This window comes from Nerophis lumbriciformis, linkage group LG07 (genome assembly GCF_033978685.3).
Source record: "Nerophis lumbriciformis linkage group LG07, RoL_Nlum_v2.1, whole genome shotgun sequence".
Taxonomy (NCBI): Eukaryota; Metazoa; Chordata; class Actinopteri; order Syngnathiformes; family Syngnathidae; genus Nerophis; species Nerophis lumbriciformis.
This window is the reverse complement of record NC_084554.2, coordinates 50,561,959-50,582,500: the sequence shown is the minus strand read 5'-3', so window position 1 is coordinate 50,582,500 and position 20,542 is coordinate 50,561,959. Positions and strand designations below refer to the sequence as shown.

The following is a 20,542-nucleotide window of genomic DNA, read 5'->3' as shown; positions in this document are numbered from 1 at the left end:
TTTGGGTACTTCTATTCCATACTGGTTTCAGATGTTCTTGTATACTATCCCAGCCACTTGGTTGTGCCTCTCCATGTACGCTGATCCAGTGAGCATCTTACATATATATATATATATATATATATATATATATATATATATATATATATATATATACATATATATTTCATAAATGTTGCATATTTGCTATTTGAGGTGTATGAAAATAAAGGTATTGACCTTGTCCAGCAGATGTTGTGAGATGGTCCTGCCATTGACCTTTGCTGCTCTCCTCAGTTCCTTCACGGCTTCCTCCTTCCTGCCCTGAGTGAGGAGCCAGCGAGCAGATTCTGGCAGAAACCTGCAGAGCATGTTGAGGTTTAGTGGTCACAGTGAGCAGAAGGTGATTTTTTTTCTCTCTCTTTGATGCGCCTGAAAAAGTGGCAGCACATCACAGTAACTCCTTTGAATTCCTTCATTTTACTTTTATTTTTGGTATTATTCTCAACTTTTCTTGCTTTTTTTATTACTTATGTTTTCCATAAACCACTAATTATGGTCTTTGGGCGCTTTTGGGTGTTTTCGTTACTTTTCTTTTTCTTTTCGGGCCGTTTTGTGTTTGGCTTTGATCAGTTGAGCAGCTGTTGGCGCTCTCCTTGCCAGCGCTATGGCGATCGCGGTCGGACATTCCCGTGGAACCACGGAAAAAGCGCCGGGGATGCCGTGCCGGCACAAAGATGAAGGAGCGGAGAAGGAAATTTAAGCTTGCAATTCCCTATGTCCTCATGGGGAACGTGCGGTCTTTGGCGAATAAAATGGACGAATTGTTCGGGCTCGTCCGAACTCAAAAAGTAGTATGCCGTGTGCAGTATCATGTGCTTTACGGAGACTTGGCTAAACACGGACTTCCACAGCATGTCTCTACCCGGCTTCACAACCTCACGGGCGGATAGAGACACACTCCTGAGCGGTAAGGAGAAAGGCGGTGGGATTGCCATCTCGGTGAAGGAGAGGTGGTGTAATCCTGGACATATATTACTGTAAAGGAGTGTTTGTATGCCGGACATCGAACTTCCGGCTGTTGGAATTCGACCATATTATTTGCCAAGGGAGTTTACTTCTGTAATCTTCACCGGAGTGTACATCCCTCCTTCTGTAGACGAGGCTGCTGCTTGCGACACCATTCATGCCACTCTTGCTAGGCAACAGACCAAACACCCCGATGCCCTTGTTCTCATTTGGGGTGACTTTAATCATGTTTCTTTGGACTCAATTTTACCCACTTTCCACCAATATGTGCACTGTGTAACACGGGACAATACAACTCTGGACCTACTCTATGCTAATTCAAAAGATGCATATAGTGCCACTGCCCTGCTCAGCTGACTGAGATTCTACACTTTATCTTCAACCTGAGTCGGAAGTTAGAAAGGATACCAGCGGTATGGAAAACATCCTGCATAGTGCCGATGCCCAAGAAGCCCAACCCATCGGGCTTGAATCTTCAGACCGGTTGCCCTGACGCCTCATGTCTTGAAGGTTCTCGAGAGACTTGTGCTGGATCAGCTGAGACCCTTGGTGACTCCTTCCCTGGACCCTCTACAGTTTGCATATCAGCCCCATGTAGGAGTGGATGATGCTGTTATCTACCTTCTGCATCGTGCTCACTCTCATCTGGATGTGAGGATCATGTTCTTTGATTTCTCCAGAGCCTTTAACACCATTCAGCCAATTCTGATGAGTGTCAAGTTGCTCAGGATGGGTGTCAGCTCATCCATTGTCTCCTGGATCACTGGTTACTTGTCTGACAGGCCCCGAGTTTGTGCGACTGGGGAGCTCCCTGTCGGATACTGTGGTCAGTGGTGTAGGTGCTCCACAGGGGACCGTCCTGTCTCCTTTCCTGTTCACCCTGTACACCTCAGACTTCCAGTATAGTTCCAGGTCCTGCCACCTGCAGAAATACTCTGATGACTCTGCTGTAGTCGGGTGGATTGGCTTACTTAGACTTAGTTCCTCCCATTCCTGTTGGAACATTGGGCGACGAGTCCCCTCCATTTGTTCCGGTCACTGGCGACCCTTCTTGCTCCATGCCAGCTGACTCCCATCTCTCTCAGGTCTTCCTTGGCTGTTTGTCTCCACGTCTTTTTTAGCCGTCCTCTCTTGCTCTTTCCCCCTTCTGGCACACAGTCCATTGCCACACTTGCCGGTCTCTCTCTTGGCAGGCGGAGTACGTGTCCAGCCGTTCTCCTTCTCATGTCAGAGACTATGTCAGACAATGGTGCTACCCCTGCCCTTCTCATCACCTCTTCATTGGTGATGTGGTCTCTCCATGAGATCCTCAAGATGTATCTGAGGCACCGTCGGTGGAAGACATCCAGCTTGTTAGTAATGTTTGATGTCTTCATCCACGTCTCACAGGCATAGGTCACTGTAGAGATGACGACTGACATATAGAGGCGCAGCTTTGTGGACGTACTGATAGATTTTGATGACCAGATGTTCTGGAGGCGTTGGAAGACTCCTGCAGCTTTTCCGATTCTGAACCAGAATGGGGTGTATTGGAGAGGGACAGGAATTGGAGTACAGGACACTGATCGCTGACTTTGTGGAGTGGTGTCAGGCAAACCATCTGCTCCTTAATGTGGACAGGACCAAGGAGCTAATCATCGACTTCAAGAAGAAAATGACCCCTGTGGAGCCCATCAACATCCAGGGCCGAGAGATGGCAGTAGTGGGGCAGTACAACAACCTGGGAGTTTACTTGAACAGCAGACCGGACTGGAAGGACAACAGCAAAGCTGTATACAAGAAGGGCATGAGCAGACTCTTTTTTCCTGAGGAAGCTTAGGTCCTTTAATGTGTGAAGCAAGCTGTTGGAGATCTTTTATCAGTCTGTTGTGGCCAGTGCCCTGTACTTTGCAGTGGTTTGTTGGGGGAACAGCACCAGCAAAAGGGACTTAAATCGGATTGACAAATTGATCCGGAAAGCAAGTCAAACTATTGGCACGCAGTTGGAGGGACAGGAGGACACTGGACAAACTGCTGGCCATCAAGGACAATCCTGCCCACCCACTCCACCAGACAATTGAGGGACGGCGGAGCTCATACTCCAACAGACTCCTTCAGCTTTGTTCCCACAGTGTTCCATTCAAGAAGTACTTCATTCTGCACTCCATCCAGCTGTATAATCACTCGCCATACAGCAAAAGATGATATCTGTCTATTACCTGACACCTGACATGTTAGCTACCTCTCTTTGTTTATAATGTATATTTTCTGCTGGATCTACTCTTTATTTTATGCTACAGCTGTTACATATACTGTAATATTGTACATGGTAATTGTTATATATTTTATATCCATCCATATTCTTCCGCTTATCCGAGGTCGGGCCGCGGGGGCAGCAGCCTAAGCAGGGAAGCCCAGACTTCCCTCTCCCCAGCCACTTCGTCCAGCTCCTCCCGGGGGATCCCGAGGCGTTCCCAGGCCAGCCGGGAGACATAGTCTTCCCAACGTGTCCTGGGTCTTCCCCGTGGCCTCCTACCGGTCGGACGTGCCCGAAACACCTCCCTAGGAAGGCGTTCGGGTGGCATCCTGACCAGATGCCCGAAGCACCTCATCTGACTCGTCTCGATGTGGAGGAGCAGCGGCTTTACTTTGAGCCCCTCCCGGATGGCAGAGCATCTCACCCTATCTCTAAAGGAGAGCCCCGCCACCCGGCGGAGGAAACTCATTTCGGCCGCTTGTACCCGTGATCTTGTCCTTTCGGTCATGACCCAAAGCTCATGACCATAGGTGAGGATGGGAACGTAGATCTACCGGTAAATTGAGAGCTTTGCCTTCCGGCTCAGCTCCTTCTTCACCACAACGGATCGATACAGCGTCCGCATTACTGAAGACGCCGCACCGATCCGCCTGTCGACCTTACGATCCAATCTCCCCTCACTCGTGAACAAGATTCCGAGGTACTTGAAATCCTCCACTTGGGGCAAGATCTCCTCCCCAACCCGGAGATGGCACTCCACCCTTTTCTGGGCGAGAACCATGGACTCGGACTTGGAGGTGCTGATTCCCATCCCAGTCAGTTCACACTTGCCTGCGAACCGATCCAGCGAGAGCTGAAGATCTTGGCAAGATGACGCCATCAGGATCACATCATCTGCAAAAAGCAGAGACCTAATCCTGCAGCCACCAAACCAGATCCCCTCAACGCCTTGACTGCGCCTAGAAATTCTGTCCATTAAAGTTATGAACAGAATGGGTGACAAAGGGCAGCCTTGGCGGAGTCCAAACCTCACTGGAAACGTGTCCGACTTACTGCCGGCAATGCGGACCAAGCTCTGACACTGATCATACAGGGAGCGGACCGCCACAATCAGACAGTCTGATACCCCATACTCTCTGAGCACTCCCCACAGGACTTCCCGAGGTACACGGTCGAATGCCTTCTCCAAGTCCACAAAGCACATGTAGACTGGTTGGGTAAACTCCCATGCACCCTCAAGGACCCTGCCCAGAGTATAGAGCTGGTCCACAGTTCCACGAAGCAGGACGAAAACCACACTGTATATTATATATGTATATATATTATATAAAAATATATTATAATACTAAATCAGTATATATTATATACTGTACATATAATATGTAAATATTATGGTAAATTGATTGTCTATGTTATACCTGCATTATCCTTTCCATCCTTTGTAACTGAGCTATTCTGTGGAACAATTTCCCTTGTGGATGAATAAAGTTTGACTAAGTCTAAGAAGAAAAGTGGTGACCAGTAGAGAAGAGGCAGCAGCAGCAGAAGAGGCGAGTAGAGGACAAGTTGCAGGATCCTCCAGTGACGGATGAGGTAAGCAACACCTGACAGGAGCAGCAAGCCCACTGAAGTGAAGGTGTAAATGACGATGGTGCACAGGGCGTACTTGGACGACTCACACCACTCTCCACCTGGGACACAGCACAACATCATCATCATCACAGTGTTTCCCAAACATTCATTTATTTGTGGCGGCCCGCCACGAAAGAATTACGTCCGCCACAAATGGATTTTTCGGCTTTTGACTCGCTCGACCGCTCATAAAAGCAATGGGACTCTGTCTGTGAATGGAGCTTGTAGTTACAACTCCGGTGCAGTAGGTGGCGGTAGCCTACTATGCATTGTAACTCCGCCAAAATCTTCTGGTGGGCCAGAAGAAGAAGAAGACGACGACAAAGTAAAAGAAGAACGGACCGACCAGCTCAAAATACGAGGATAATATAGGTTATAGGTAGATAGGTTATAGCTGCATCGCTCGCGGCTCGTCATATATTTGACGTTAATCCGCGATTTCACCGAGCGTTTCACTGACGGTGAGCAGCCTGACGCTGCTTCATTAACACCGCCGCTGTTTGACTCGGGGGCCGGGGCAGACGCACGTAGTAACAGTCACGTGTTACTAGTGATGGGTCCGGCAACACCGATGCATTGCCGCATGCGTCGAGCTCATAGAGCAAAACCCTGTGTCGGTGCGCGTACCGCTTTTAGAAAGTCACGTGACCGAGCATGAGCTGTTTTGGTCACGTGACCGATACGCGAACTGTGTCGCACTGATGCCTCCTCTGTGCCCTGTGAGCGGCTCTTTTCTACAGCCGGAGAAATAACTAAGAAGAGAAAGTGTCTAAAATTGAATGAGTTGGAAAAACGTTTTTTTTTTTGTAATAAAAATGTGTAAAAAAAAACAAAACAATTTCCAGGTCCACAAGCATCCTCATTCACAACACGTTCTCTTAGATTTCCATGTTATGATACATGTTCACATTATTTATTGACTGTATCTAAAAAATATAAAAACATATATTTTTATTTAAATGAAGTTATGAAATAATCCTAAATGAAATACAATGACTTGGTTTATATTATTGTATGTACTAGGTCATAAAATCAGTGTCAGTTGAGTCGGTCCATAGGTTGCCTGTAGGGATTTTTAATGTCCAGCAGATGTCAGTATTTAGTGACACAGTATTTGACACAGTATCAATACAGTTTTGCAATGTGTCAAAACGCTTCATGAAGCCTCATCAACCCATCACTACCTGTTACCATACCGACGAGCTAACGTGTCTAGGTTATAACCCTGTTGTCAATAAACACACGTGGAGACGGTGCTTCAGATACTGCATTAATACTGAAGCTAAATTGTCCACTGTCCACTGCAGCATGTGAATGCAATGAAAAGAATACAATCTGAGCCAACCAGCTGTTAAAATGTTGTCCAGGTTAATGTTTTGGCCATTAAAGGCCCTTCATTTCAAGATTTCAACTGTGATCGGGATTTAAACAGGTGGCTGACCTGTTCAGATGGGTGTAACTGCTACTGGTCAAATAATGTGAAATAGCATTTAATTTTACATGTATGCAATGCCATTTAAATGTAATTATAGATAATAATAATAATAAATACTGTGTAGTGTTGTAAATAGTCAACGGGAAGGATTTTAGTAAGATATAAGCCATGAGCACTACACAGCCAGAAAAAAACCTAGGCAGGACAAGTAAAAATATTGGGGCAAGTAGATTTGAGAAGTCGGGCAAGTAGAAAAAAAACCTTAACGTTGAACCCTGCATGTGTTGAGCTGCTGCCGCTTAAGGTTAGACGGCACTGTACATAGAGCGGTTCTGCTCGTTAGTAATAAATTCTAATGTTGGATGTTCACTCCTTCACACAGATGAGTATAGAAAAACATTTTCAACGGCCGAAAAGGGCTGGACTTGGAGAGGAGGTAGGCCTACAGTCCGGACCACAGGAGGTATTATCAAAACGGTGTAGACACTTAAAAATCTCATAAGGAAAGTGAACAGACGTCCATCAGTGTGAAAATTAATTTGCTTCCAATACTTCCAGGCTTCAACTAGTGCCGCAGCTGTGGCAGCTGAGGCAGTAAGAGAGGGTGAGGAGGAAGGGATAGTAAGTATGCAGGGAGATGTTGTAGGAGAGGAGGAAGACAGGCAGCATGTAGAGGGAACAGGTGAGACTCAGCAAACACTGAAAAATAAAGCAGGGTCAGATCAGAAATGCACTTTTCTCATGAAAAGGGTCCTATTTTATATTCTTATGTGCCTTATAGAGAGGACCACGACAAAACATAGAGCGACTGGGTTCGATCCAGAATGGCTAAAATGCCACAATTTAAGTCATGGCTGTATAACACCCAGCACGGTAAGCTCCAGTGTCCCCCTCTTCTCTGGAGGAGGGTCTGGCGAGCGAGACTATAGCTCCAGTGCGACCTGTGCAGCAGCAGCAGGAGGAGGAGGTTGACTGACTGTGGCAGGACACCTCTGCCTCTGTTTCACTTTATGTTGCTGATAAATAATATGGTTGTAGTAGTAGGCTAAAGTTAAATTGTTTAGTATGCACTAATTAAAGGGGCAGAGCTTTAAGAGACATTTTAGCTTTTATATTTTATAAGATATATTTTTTGTGAGAACCACAATTAATAAATATATTTCAGTGAATAACTAGTTGTTCAAATCTGTATATAAATATGTACATAAAGTGTTGTAATTATATTCCAACTCCGCGTTCTTCTTGGTCATCGCTGTTGCCGCCGCCACCCCCCGACCACACCACCACAAATAGATGCCTGTCCTGTGGGAAACACTGCATCATCAACAACAACAACAACAACGTTTGATATTTACCGATCACAAACGTGGTGGTGATAATTCCAGACAGTGAAAATCCACACAGGAATTTGAGTGTGATGTAAAAATAAATATTTGGAGAAAAGGCAGAAGTGACGCCGAACAAGAAGAGAAAAAGATGAGTCAGCAGGACCACAATACGCCGACCGAACCTGCAACATAAACCACAAATATTATTTACACTCAAATATTTTACATTTTTACATTTTAAAACGCAGCCCTGCGATGAGGTGGCGACTTGTCCAGAATGTACCCCGTCTTCCGCCCGAATGCAGCTAAGTTATGCTCCAGCACCCCCCCGCCACCCCGAAAGGGATAAGCGGTAGAAAATGGATGGATGGATTTTAAAACACCATATACACAGAATTGTACATATTTACACTCAAATATTTCACATTTTAAAACACTGCATAACAGCAAGAAAAATAAGAAAGTTGTATTTTCTAATGTTTTTAGGTAAAAAAAAAAAAAGTATGATTGTCAAAATTGATCGTGTTTATGATAATTAATATAAGAATCTTCAAAAACATAACTTAATGATACCATCTAAAACGAATACAATCATAAAATATAAATAACACATCATTGAGCAGTTTACTTTTTCTAAAGATATTTAAATTACACAAAATATGTAAGAAATGTTTGAAGCATTTTTATGACAAATAATGTATATGTCATCATAAATTGGGTATTTTGCTTTTTTTTTTTTTTTTTTAAATACTATACATACTTTCAATGTAAAAACACAAAATATACACATCTATGTTCTAACTTGGCCTTTTTATGATCGTTATGGAAGTATCGTCATAAATAATAGTAAATGTAAAGTATAATAGCCAATAGTCAACATTTTAAGATAAAATATTAAATATGCAGTATATACTTTTTTTTTTTTTTAATTTGTTTTTCAAATACTTTCAGTGTAAAAATACCCAAAATATAATATTTTTATTTAGCAATTTTTATGAAGATAACTAATGTAAGTATTATCATAAATAATAGTCAATATTAACATATGTTCTTCAAAATAAACCCCAATAAAATCATGGAATATAAATATCATATTGTTGGATATTTGTCAATATCAGCACTTTGCAAAATGGATTGGATGGCGTGAATGAGTATGCAAATGAGGGTTGATGACCTGTCAGCCATGGCCCCCAGCAGCAAGGCCCCCACAAGAATTCCGGCCATGTAGACGGACTGGGACGCTTCGATGAAGGAACTTCTGTCACACACCAGCTGGAACTGACAAGAAGAAAAAGGTGACGACGGACGATAAGTGAGCATGAGCGCCGGTCGCCATGACGACCCCCAACCTCAGTGACCACGCTGGAGGCTCCCGGCGGCGCCTCGAAGGTGGAGCCGTTGAGGCACGGCACGAGGTTGGCTCCTCGCTCCAGGATCCAGGAGGTGTCGCAGAAGTTGGGGAAGGCCAGGCCCGTGAACACCTGGCCGATGACGTCGAAGGCCATGAAGATGCTGGGGATACACAAGATGGCCACCAGACGCTTCTGGAAGAAGCCAAACTCTCCCACCTCCTGGAGGATGTGAGCGAAGGAGCTCATGGCGGACGTCTGGCGGGACCACGTTCGGCTGCAAAGTGAGCGCCGCTCGCAACTTGGTTAATCTTTAACCCCGCTATAACGTCTTACACTTTCTGTGCAGACAGGAAATGAAGAACTCTTCTTTTTATTTCTTGCAGACATTCTTAGAAAATCAGAAAATGTTCCTGGTTAAAAAGACACGTCGTCATTAGCGCTTCATCTGCATTACAACTTCAAATACTTGCTTTTAAACTCTGTTTTCTAAACAATTCATCTTTATAAAAACTTTTTTTTTAAACAATCTTCTTTTCTAAAAAAAACAACATATTTTTAAAACAATCTTCTTTTAAGACAATATTATTTCAAAGACACTAACTCAATATCTTTTTAAAACAAACAATAGCTTTAAAAAACATTTTTAAAACTGACTTCATGAAACAATGTTATTTTTAAGACAATATAATTTAAAAACAATGTTATTTTTAAAACAACATCTATTTTTTTTTAAATATTATTCAAGAAATATTTTTAAAACATACTTTAAAAAATGTTATTTGTATGCAATATAATTTTATAAACAATAATATTTTTGAGACAATGTTATTTAAAAAAAATATATATATATATATATATATATATATATATTTATTTATAATTTAAAAAATATATATTTTTCAAAACACTTAATAAGACTATTATTTCTAAACAGTATCATTTTAAAAATGCATTATTGTTAAAACATTATTGTCCATCTTATTTTTAAAACAATATTATTTACAAAGTTTCTTACAAATATTATTTTTAAAACAATATTTGTTTAGGACAATATCATTAAAAAATATATTTTCTAAGGCAATGTTCTTTTTATAACAACAAGATTTTAAAACAATGTTATTTTTAAAACAATATATATATATATATATATATTTTTTTTTTTTCACAACATACTTTATAAAACAATTATATTTTTAAGACAGCATAATTTTAAAAACGTATTTTTAAAACAACATTTTCTACGTTATTTTTAAAACAATATAATTTAAAAAGAATATTTTAAAACAGACGTTATAAAACAATGTTTTTTTAGAACAATATCATTTTAAAAATTATATCATTTTCCAAGGCAATGTTCTTTTTATAACAACAATCGTTTAAAACAATGTTATTTTTCAAACAATATTATTTAGATTTTTATTTTATTTTAAAACACTCTTTATAAACAATGTTTTTAGGCCAATATAATTAAAAAACATATATTGTGTTCTTTTTATAACAAAAATAATTTAAAACAATTTTATTTTTGAAACGATTGTTTTTTTATAAGACAATATTATTTTCTAAGTTTTTTTTTTAAAAGAATATTATTTTGAAAAACATCCTTTCCAGGTAACAACTGATCATTTCCTTTTTGTACAAAAAGTAATTACTTAATAATAGTAAATGGTAGAATACGTGTTAATTCCCAGTAATTATACAAATATGTATTTAATATAAATGTATATATGAATAAAAGTAAATAATGTGTAGTAAATAACACTTAGTAGTTATTGTGAATTAAAAAATATAGAAATATATACATTAATAAACCAAGATTATTAAAATTAAAATACATACTACATATAAAACAGTATATATTTATTCTATAAAATTAGTACAGTATAATAAAATGTTTTGTGAATAAACAATAATATATATTGATTTTGTAATAACATGTATAAAAACAATATAGTTAATAATTAAATAAATAAATACAATTAAAAAAATAGAAAAAAAGTAAAATAAATAAATGATGCCGTAAAATAAGCCGTGTTGAATTTTTAATTTAATTTAATTAATAAAAATGATTTTACAGAAAATGTTGTGCTCGTTCTTTATTGATTAAAAATAGTCAGCTAGAGAAACATGCTAGCAATTTGCAAATGAAGCAAAACGCAGCAAAAGAAAGAAGGTGAAAAGATGTAGAAAACCTTGATCTTTTTTTTATCATTATTGTCATGAAATCACAGATGGATTCAATTATAGGACCATCAAAAGTTTGTGTCCGCACAAAAGGAGGTTGACTACAGCCGCACTCAAGAGAAACCGCATGAGAACTATGAATCCTTTAGTTACAAGTACACACGCACGCACACACACACACACACACACACACAGACACACACACACGCGCAGCATGGCACCAAGTAGTTGAGGTAAAAGGAGCTTTGAGTGAAAGGACAAAAGAGTGAAATAAAAGAAAGGCGAGCGACAAATCAAACAAAAAGTGTATTTTTTTAAATAAAAAGGTGTCAGAGCTGAACATTTACTAGCAAATATATTTCGTTCCTTCAAAATAAAAGGCAGAGGCGTGTAGCCGGGGAGCTAACGACGCTAACAGCGCCCCCCTGGAGGAGGGAGCAGCAGCTGCACTCCTTCAAAGTCCCTCTTCCGTCAGACGTGAGGGCCGGAAGAAAAGCTCAGCGTAGAAAATAATATTTACATTCGGACACTTTGATCACAAACTTTTTTTCCTCCGTGGACAGAAATGCACTTAAGTCCGCTTGCTGGCCAGGGAACATTTGTCAAGTTTTCTTTGATTTATACTTTGCTAAGGTTTTTTTCCCGATCATCAACTTCTTCTTCGCACGTTTCAGTTTGAGAAATGAGGACACTTCCTGTGAGTGACATTTAGTGGCGCCCCCCTGTGGGGTGGTGGTCCAAAAGACACCGTCATTCTTAAGTCCCGCCCACAATCTTGTTCAATGTACCACACCATCCTCAAAGTTGGATATGATTGGACAAAACACCCTACAGCAGTGCTTCTCAAATATTCTCTCACGCCCCCCCCTAAAGGACAGAGTTGTTTTCACGCCCCCCCCCCCCCCTGAAGTTAATGTTTATATTCTTATCTGTATGTGTCAATATAGTTCTTTTATAACGCTAAAGATGCTTGCCTCTCACAACCCCCCCTTTCTTCCCGACACATCACCAAATTTGCTCACATTCAACTTTTTCTAGGGGTCAGAATTTTTCACGCCCCCCCTCCAAAGTTAATGTTTATTTTCTTATCTACGTGTATGTGCCAAGATATACGCTGTTTAAGAAGCAGAGCATTAAGCGGGATGTTTGGAACTGGCTCAGTTAAAAACATTTGGGGAGAGAGAGCAATTTTTTTTCACGCCCGCCCCTTAAGTTAATGTTTATTTTTTTTATTTGTATATGTTTAGCTAGTTGTTGTTTTTTACTAATACTAAAGATGCTATTACGCCATTGCCTCTCACGCCCCCCCATCTGACTATGCAAGAAGCACTTATTTTAACATAATGTTTGAAATTGGCTCACATTGAAATTTTTCTAGGGAACAGAATTTTTTCACGCCCCCCCCAAAGTTAATGTTTATTTTTGATCTGTATGTGTCAATCTTTTATAAAACTCCATAGCCTCTCACACATCCCTACGCCCCCCCCCTCCCCCCACACACACCTCACAGTGCTTCTCAAATATTCTCTCAAGCCCCCCCCTAAAGGACAGAGTTGTTTTCACGCCCCCCCCCTGAAGTTAATGTTTATTTTCTTATCTGTATGTGTCAATACAGTTCTTTTATAACACCTCTCACAGCCCCCCCTTTCTTCCCGACACATCACCGAATTTGCTCACATTCAACTTTTTCTAGGGGTCAGAATTTTTCATGCCCCCCCACCCCTCAAAGTTAGTGTTTATTTTCTTATCTACCTGTATGTGCCAAGATATACGCTGTTAATAAAGCAGAGCATTAAGCGGGATGTTTGGAACTGGCTCAGTTAAAAACATTTGGGGAGACAGCAATTTTTTGTCACGCCCCCCCCTGAAGTTAATGTTTATTTTTTTATCCGTATATGTTTTGTTTTTTTACTGATACTAAAGATGCTAATGATGATAAAAGTTAATGTTTATTTTTGATCTGTATGTGTCAATCTTTTATAGAACTCCATTGCCTCTCACCCCAGGGGGGGCGTGTCCCACCACGTGAGAAGCACTGCCCTACGGTGTTGTGGAGCTTGTATGAGAAGTTTCAAGTTGCGGGGGTGACATGAGGCAACAAGCGGGGGTGTGCTCGTTTTTGCAGTAAGAGTTTAACGCACAAAAAAGTGTGAAGTTGAGGAGATCTTCTCCGTAAACGTGAGTCAAGATGCAGAAGTTGTGCTTTCTTACGTCCACCGTTGTGCAAATGTTTCATGGTATTTGACACTAAGTACATTCCTACTGTACTTCATCATACCTGTTATACTGTACTTTATCATACTTGTCATACTATACATGATCATACTTGTCATACTGTACTCTATCATACCTGTTATACTGTACTCTATCATACTTGTCATACTGTACTCTCATACTTGTCATACTGTACTCTATCATACCTGTTATACTGTACTCTATCATACCTGTCATACTGTACTCTATCATACCTGTTATACTTTACATGATCACACTTGTACTGTACTCTATCATACCTGTTATACTTTACATGATCACACTTGTACTGTACTCTATCATACCTGTCATACTGTACATGATCATACCTGTCATACTGTACTCCATCATACCTGTCATACTGTACATGATCATATCTGTCATACTGTACATGATCATACTTGTCATACTGTACTCTATACTTGTCCTACTGTACTCTCATACTCGTCCTACTGTACTTAATCATACATGTCATACTGTACTCTCATACTTATCCTACCGTACTCTCATACTTTTCCTACTGTACTCCACCATACTTGTCATACTGTACTCTATTATACCTGGCATACTGTACTTTATCATATCTGTACTGTAATCACACCTGCCGTAATGTACTCATACTCGTCCTACTGTACTCTCATACTTGTCTTACTGTACTCTATCATACCTGTCATACTGTACTCTTATACTATACATGATCATACTGTACATGATCATACTTGTCATACTGTACTCTATCATACCTGTAGTCTTGTCACACCTGTCGTACTGTACTTCATCATACTGTACATGATCATACTCGTCCTACTGTACTCGATCATACTGTACATGATCATACCTGTCATACTGTACTTTATCATACTCGTCCTACTGTATGCCATCATACCTGTCATACTGTACTCTATCATACTTGTCATACTGTACTGTCATACTTTTCATACTGTACTCTATTATACCTGTCATACTGTACATGATCATATTTGACATACTGTACTCTATCATACTTTACATGATCATACCTGTCATACTGTACTCTATCATACCTGTCATACTTTACTCTATCCTACCTGTCATACTTTACATGATCATACCTGGCATACCATACTCTCATACTTGTTCTACTGTACTCTCACACTTGTCCTATTGTACATGATCATACCTGTCATACTGTACTCTATCATACCTGTCATACTTTACTCTATCCTACCTGTCATACTTTACATGATCATACCTGTCATACCATACTCTCATACTTGTCCTACTGTACTCTCACACTTGTCCTATTGTACATGATCATACCTGTCATACTGTACTCTATCATACCCGTCCGACTGTACATGATCCCACTGGTCCTACTGTACTTGAGTGCTTGGTCCCACAAGGCCACACTAGTCTTTGGCACAGTTCTTGTCTTGATCCAGCATCAAAGTTCACATCTTTCAGGTCCAGGAAGCAGACTTTGCTTTAGTTGATGCTCAGCTGAGCAAAGCCCATCAGTTTCACCTCGTCTGGAACCTCCGATCCCTCCATTCCAGACGCCTGCAGCAACGTCAACAATTCATGTATCATACAGCATTTATGTATCAACTCAATCATGTGGCTTTCTGCCGATACTACTTTTACACCGACGATACTGATATTGCAGGAATCAGACGTTTAGTAGCTAGAAAAGGTTTGATCAAGTGAAAGTCAAACAGAACAATGATAGTTATGAAAAACACAAATAGATTTATTATTAATTGTATGGAATGGACTTATGCTGTCTTTGAGTTGAAGTGGAGTGGTAATTGGTTTTTTTTGTGACAGCTAGTGGCCACAATTATTCATGTAGATGACGCAGTAAATTGAATAATGCGGACACGTTTGATACCGGATACTTTCTACTAGGGATTTGCCAAAAATTGCGTATCGGCAAGGCATGGGAAAATGCCGATCCAGATCCAGTTTAAAAAAAAAACTCCGGTCCGTGTTTTCCAAAGCACCGATTTAAATAATACATTCCACTTTTCTGCTGCTCCCTAATTTCCGTTCCGCATTTTCCAGCACACCTTCAACACATCCACAGGTCTGTGGATTCTCACGCAGTTGCTTTTAGCTGCTGGCATTACACGACAGGCTCTTCTCACTCTTTCCTGTGTCTCCCTCTCACAGACAGCAAGCGCACCTTCTTACACACGTCACATACTGTCACGTCATACGTCACATACGTATACGTCCTCTCCCAGCAGAGAGGTAGCAGCATGGCTAACGTTAGCTGTGATGCTAGCGCAGCCGTGTGACCAACGTTCTCTCTAAGGTGTGCGCTTGTGCAATTGCAAACTGCTCAAGCGTCCTCTGCGCATAGCAATTATATGCCACGCACAAAATCAAATAAAAAAAATAAGCGCATAACAATTTTCGACACACGGACACGACAGAGAAAACAGTTTTCGTCATCATTGTTCAAATATTGTAACGTCTGTCGAGACACTTATCTCCATTCGGTGCCACAAGTCCACACCATCAAAATGCAGAGGCAAAAATTTCCAGATCAACACCGTATGAAAAAATTAGTGATTTTTTTTTTGTTGTGATTTCCTTCTCTGCATGAAAGTTTAAAAGTAGCATATATTAATGCAGTATGAAGAAGAATGTTTTAATGTAGACATGCAAGCCTTGAAAGAACATTTTGAAAATCAAGACTACATTTCCTGCAAATGGGAGCATTTCTACCCTATATTTTAACTTTGGATTTATTCTCATATCAAACTCTTTTGGCTGTCTTTTTGACACTTACACCCAGCGCCCCCCTCCACACCTTGGATTATAAATAATGTAAATAATTCAATGTGATTATCTTGTGTGATGACTGTATTATGATGATAGTATATATCTGATAGTATATATCTGTATCTTGAATCAATTTAAGTGGACCCCGACTTAAACAAGTTGAAAAACTTATTGGGGTGTTACCATTTAGTGGTCAATTGTACGGAATATGTACTTCACTGTGCAACCTACTAATAAAAGTCTCAATCAATCAATCAAAACACATAGAATCATCATACTGCTGTGATTATATGCATCAAGTGTTCATTCAAGGCTAAGGCAAAATATCGAGATATATATCGTGTATCGCAATATGGCCTTAAAATATCGCAATATTAAAAAAAGGCCATATTGCCCAGCCCTTGTTTCAATGATGCCATTTCTGTTTGTCATGTATAATTTTGTCTATTTTGTGTTTATCCTTGAATAAACGGGTCAGTTTCTTGTTACCAACCATTGTGTATTATTCAAACTCACCTAATTCAGCTGGCTAGTTGTTATCAAGAGTACTAAAACCCTTTTCAGCATGATTCTGACAACTAAGTAGGCTAAATAACTTTAAACTTTAATACATGCTCGGATAGGCCAGTATCGGTCAGTATCGGTATCGGTATCGGATCGGAAATGCAAAAACAATAGCGGTATCGGATCGGAAGTGCAAAAACCTGGATCGGGACATCCCTACTTTCTACACTTGTTTATATTGACAAATAAGCTCTTATGGACTGCAATATTCTTCAATGATAAATGGTGCACAACATGTAGATTCATATTCACATCCAGATTCTTGTTCATCCCCACTCTAAATTTAAATATTAATAAAGATATATATATATATATATATATATATATATATATATATATATATATATATATATATATATATATATATATATATATATATATACATACATACATACATACAAACCCTGTTTCCATATGAGTTGGGAAATTGTGTTAGATGTAAATATAAACGGAATACAATGATTTGCGAATCATTTTCAACCCATATTCAGTTGAATATGCTACAAAGACAACATATTTGATGTTCAAACTGATAAACATTTTTTTATTGTTGCAAATAATCATTAACTTTAGAATTTGATGCCAGCAACACGTGACAAAGAAGTTGGGAAAGGTGGCAATAAATACTGATAAAGTTGAGGAATGCTCATCAAACACTTATTTGGAACATCCCACAGGTGAACAGGCAAATTGGGAACAGGTGGGTGCCATGATTGGGTATAAAAGTAGATTACATGTAATGCTCAGTCATTCACAAACAAGGATGGGGCGAGGGTCACCACTTTGTCAACAAATGCGTGAGCAAATTGTTGAACAGTTTAAGAACAACATTTCTCAACCAGAAATTGCAAGGAATTTAGGTCGGTAAGATCATCAAAAGGTTCAGAGAATCTGGAGAAATCACTGCACGTAAGCAATGATATTACAGACCTTTGATCCCTCAGGCGGTACTGCATCAAAAGGCGACATCAGTGTGTAAAGGATATCACCACATGGGCTCAGGAACACTTCAGAAAACCACTGTCAGTAACTACAGTTGGTCACTACATCTGTAAGTGCAAGTTAAAACTCTACTATGCAAAGCCAAAGCCATTTATCAACAACACCCAGAAACGCCGCCGGCTTCGCTGGGCCCGAGATCATCTAAGATGGACTCATGCAAAGAGGAAAAGTGTTCTGTGGTCTGACAAGTCCACATTTCAAATTGTTTTTGGAAACTGTGGACGTCATGTCCTCTGGACCATAGAGGAAAAGAACCATTTGGATTTTTCTAGGTGCAAAGTGTAAAAGCCAGCATGTGTGATGGTATGGGGGTGTATTAGTGCCCAAGACATGGGTAAATTACACATCTGTGAAGGCGCCATTAATGCTGAAAGGTACATACAGGTTTTGGAGCAACATATGTTGCCATCCAAGCAACGTTATCATGGACGCCCCTGCTTATTTCATCAAGACAATGTCAAACCACGTGTTACAACAGGGTGGCTTCGTAGTAAGAGAGTGTGGGTACTAGACTGGACTCCCTGTAGTCCAGACCTGTCTCCCATTGAAAATGTGTGGCGCATTTTGAAGCCTAAAATAGCAGAAGGGAGACCCGGACTGTTGAACATCAAGCAAGAATGGGAAAGAATTCCACTTCAAAAATGTGTCTCATTTACTGAGTGTTGTTAAAAGGAAAGGCCATGTAACACAGTGGTAAAAATGCCCATGTGACAACTTTTTTGCAATGTGTTGCTGCCATTTATTTGATGGACATGCGTCCGTCATGCAGGATCAGGAGAGAACTCACCAGTTTAAAAACCACATTTTTATTGCTTTTGGGATCCTCCATTATCTTCTGTAGATTGGCAGCAACTGACCAAGAAGGAGAGTAAAAAAAGAAGAGAGATTATAGGAGAACTTTTATGGGTGTGCGCAGTTGCTTTTTTATCCTGCACTACCATGAGTTTATGTAACGAAATTTCGTTCTTATCTGTGCTGTAAAGTTCAAATTTGAATGACAATAAAAAGGAAGTCTAAGTCTAAGTTTAAGTTTATCACTGACCTATGACCAGGTCCCTTCCATCCACCAGACCTGCTGACACCAGCTCCTGAGACACCCCGTCTGCCGTGTCTACACGCACACACACACACACACACACACACACACACACACACACACACACACACACACACACACACACACACACACACACACCCCTCAGTATTTTAGTCATTATTTACAATGTTTGACTTCCACTTTTTAAAGCATTTTGATATTTTTCATTTTCAAAACCAATACAATATATAATTTTTTTTTTAAACTTTAGGGCTCCCCTTAAAGGGTCTCAGTCATAAAATTATTAAAAATATGTTTCACATTACCACTTTCAATTTTTTTTATTCAATGCTTGAATCTCAAGATCAACTCCAGATCTATCTGTCGATTATATGTTTTTATTATTTTTACATTTAAATGATTTTTTTTGGCCCTTTAAAGAAAACTTTTTTTTAATGGCAAACACACAAAATATTAAACATTTTTCCCAAAAAATATTTCCAAGTGGAATATTTGATGTAAAGTAACTGGAGTCCTAAATAAGTCAATAATTCATGACAACATTAATCTTAATTCATTATTATTATTTGAGCAATGACAGTTTAAAAAAAAACACTGACATGATCCAAAAGACTTTCCACTCATAAAAGCGTTAAAAATAAGTCATACATTATTTTATATTTTTTACTTTCAAAGCTTAAATCTCGATATCATCTTCAGATCTAAACGTCGATTATACGTTTTTATCATTTTTACATGTTTTTTTTAAATTTATTTTATGCTCTTTTTGGAAAAATAAAAATGTAATGGAGAACAAATAAAATATGCAATATTTTCCCTAAAAATATTGCATTGGAATTGGAGTCTTGAATAGGTCAATAATTCAAAACAACATTATTATTTTTTGAGCAATGATAGTTTAGAAAAAAGAAAACATCCCACTAAAATGTTTGAGGAACCAGAAGTGTCCCACTCTTAATCGCGTTAAAAATAAGCCATACATTATTGTTTTGTTTTTTATTTTCAGTGCTTAAATCTCTAGATCAAATTCCGATATATCTGTCGATTATACGTTTTTATTATTTTTCACGATTTTTTATCTTTGGCCCTTTTTTTTTATTTTTTTTTTTAAAGAAAACCTTTATCATGGCAAACACATAAACTATGCAATTTGTTCCCCCAAAATATTTCAAAGTGGTAATTGGAGCCTTGAATATGTCAATAATTCATAACAACATTGATTTTGATTCATTATTATTTTTTGAGCAATGATAGTTAAAAAAAATCCCACTAAAATGATTGGGGATCCAAAAGGGTCCCACTCATAAAAGTGTTTAAAATAAGCCTTACAATATTTATGCGTTTTACTCTCAACGCTTAAATCTCGAGATCAACTTCAGATCTATCTGTCAGTTGTGCGTTTCTATTTTATTTTTTTTACATGTTTTCGTTTGTTTATTTTATGCCCTTTTTGTCAAAGAAAACTTTTTTTAATGACAAACACACAAAATGGGAAATATTTCCCCTCAAAAAATATTTCAAAGAGCAATACTTGATGTAAAGTAACTGGAGCTCTAAATAAGTCAATCATTCATAACATTATTTTAATTCATTATTATTAGTTTAAAAAAAAACACACTAAAATTATCCAAAAGGGTCCCACTCATAAAAGTGTTAAAAATAAATCATACATTATTATTTTATTTTACTATTACTTCTTAATTCTCTAGATCAATTTCAGAT

The 20,542-nt window shown here is 39.1% G+C and overlaps 2 protein-coding genes across 2 annotated transcripts in view; both read right to left on the bottom strand.

Annotated features, from left to right (window-relative positions):
• Positions 1–8,972, bottom strand: part of LOC133609354 (solute carrier family 22 member 13-like) — a 14,851-nt gene extending 5,879 nt beyond the window's left edge. The window contains exons 1-4 of the mRNA XM_072913550.1: positions 8,814–8,972; positions 7,667–7,821; positions 4,764–4,935; positions 220–340 (exon numbers count right to left, since the gene is read on the bottom strand). Of these exons, the coding sequence (XP_072769651.1) occupies positions 220–340; positions 4,764–4,935; positions 7,667–7,821; positions 8,814–8,959 (594 nt within the window). The 5' untranslated portion in view covers positions 8,960–8,972. The remainder of the gene's footprint in view (positions 1–219; positions 341–4,763; positions 4,936–7,666; positions 7,822–8,813) is intronic.
• Positions 8,973–14,120: 5,148 nt separating this feature from the next.
• Positions 14,121–20,542, bottom strand: part of oxsr1b (oxidative stress responsive kinase 1b) — a 119,411-nt gene continuing 112,989 nt past the window's right edge. The window contains exons 16-18 of the mRNA XM_061964888.2: positions 18,806–18,874; positions 18,551–18,615; positions 14,121–14,967 (exon numbers count right to left, since the gene is read on the bottom strand). Of these exons, the coding sequence (XP_061820872.1) occupies positions 14,893–14,967; positions 18,551–18,615; positions 18,806–18,874 (209 nt within the window). The 3' untranslated portion in view covers positions 14,121–14,892. The remainder of the gene's footprint in view (positions 14,968–18,550; positions 18,616–18,805; positions 18,875–20,542) is intronic.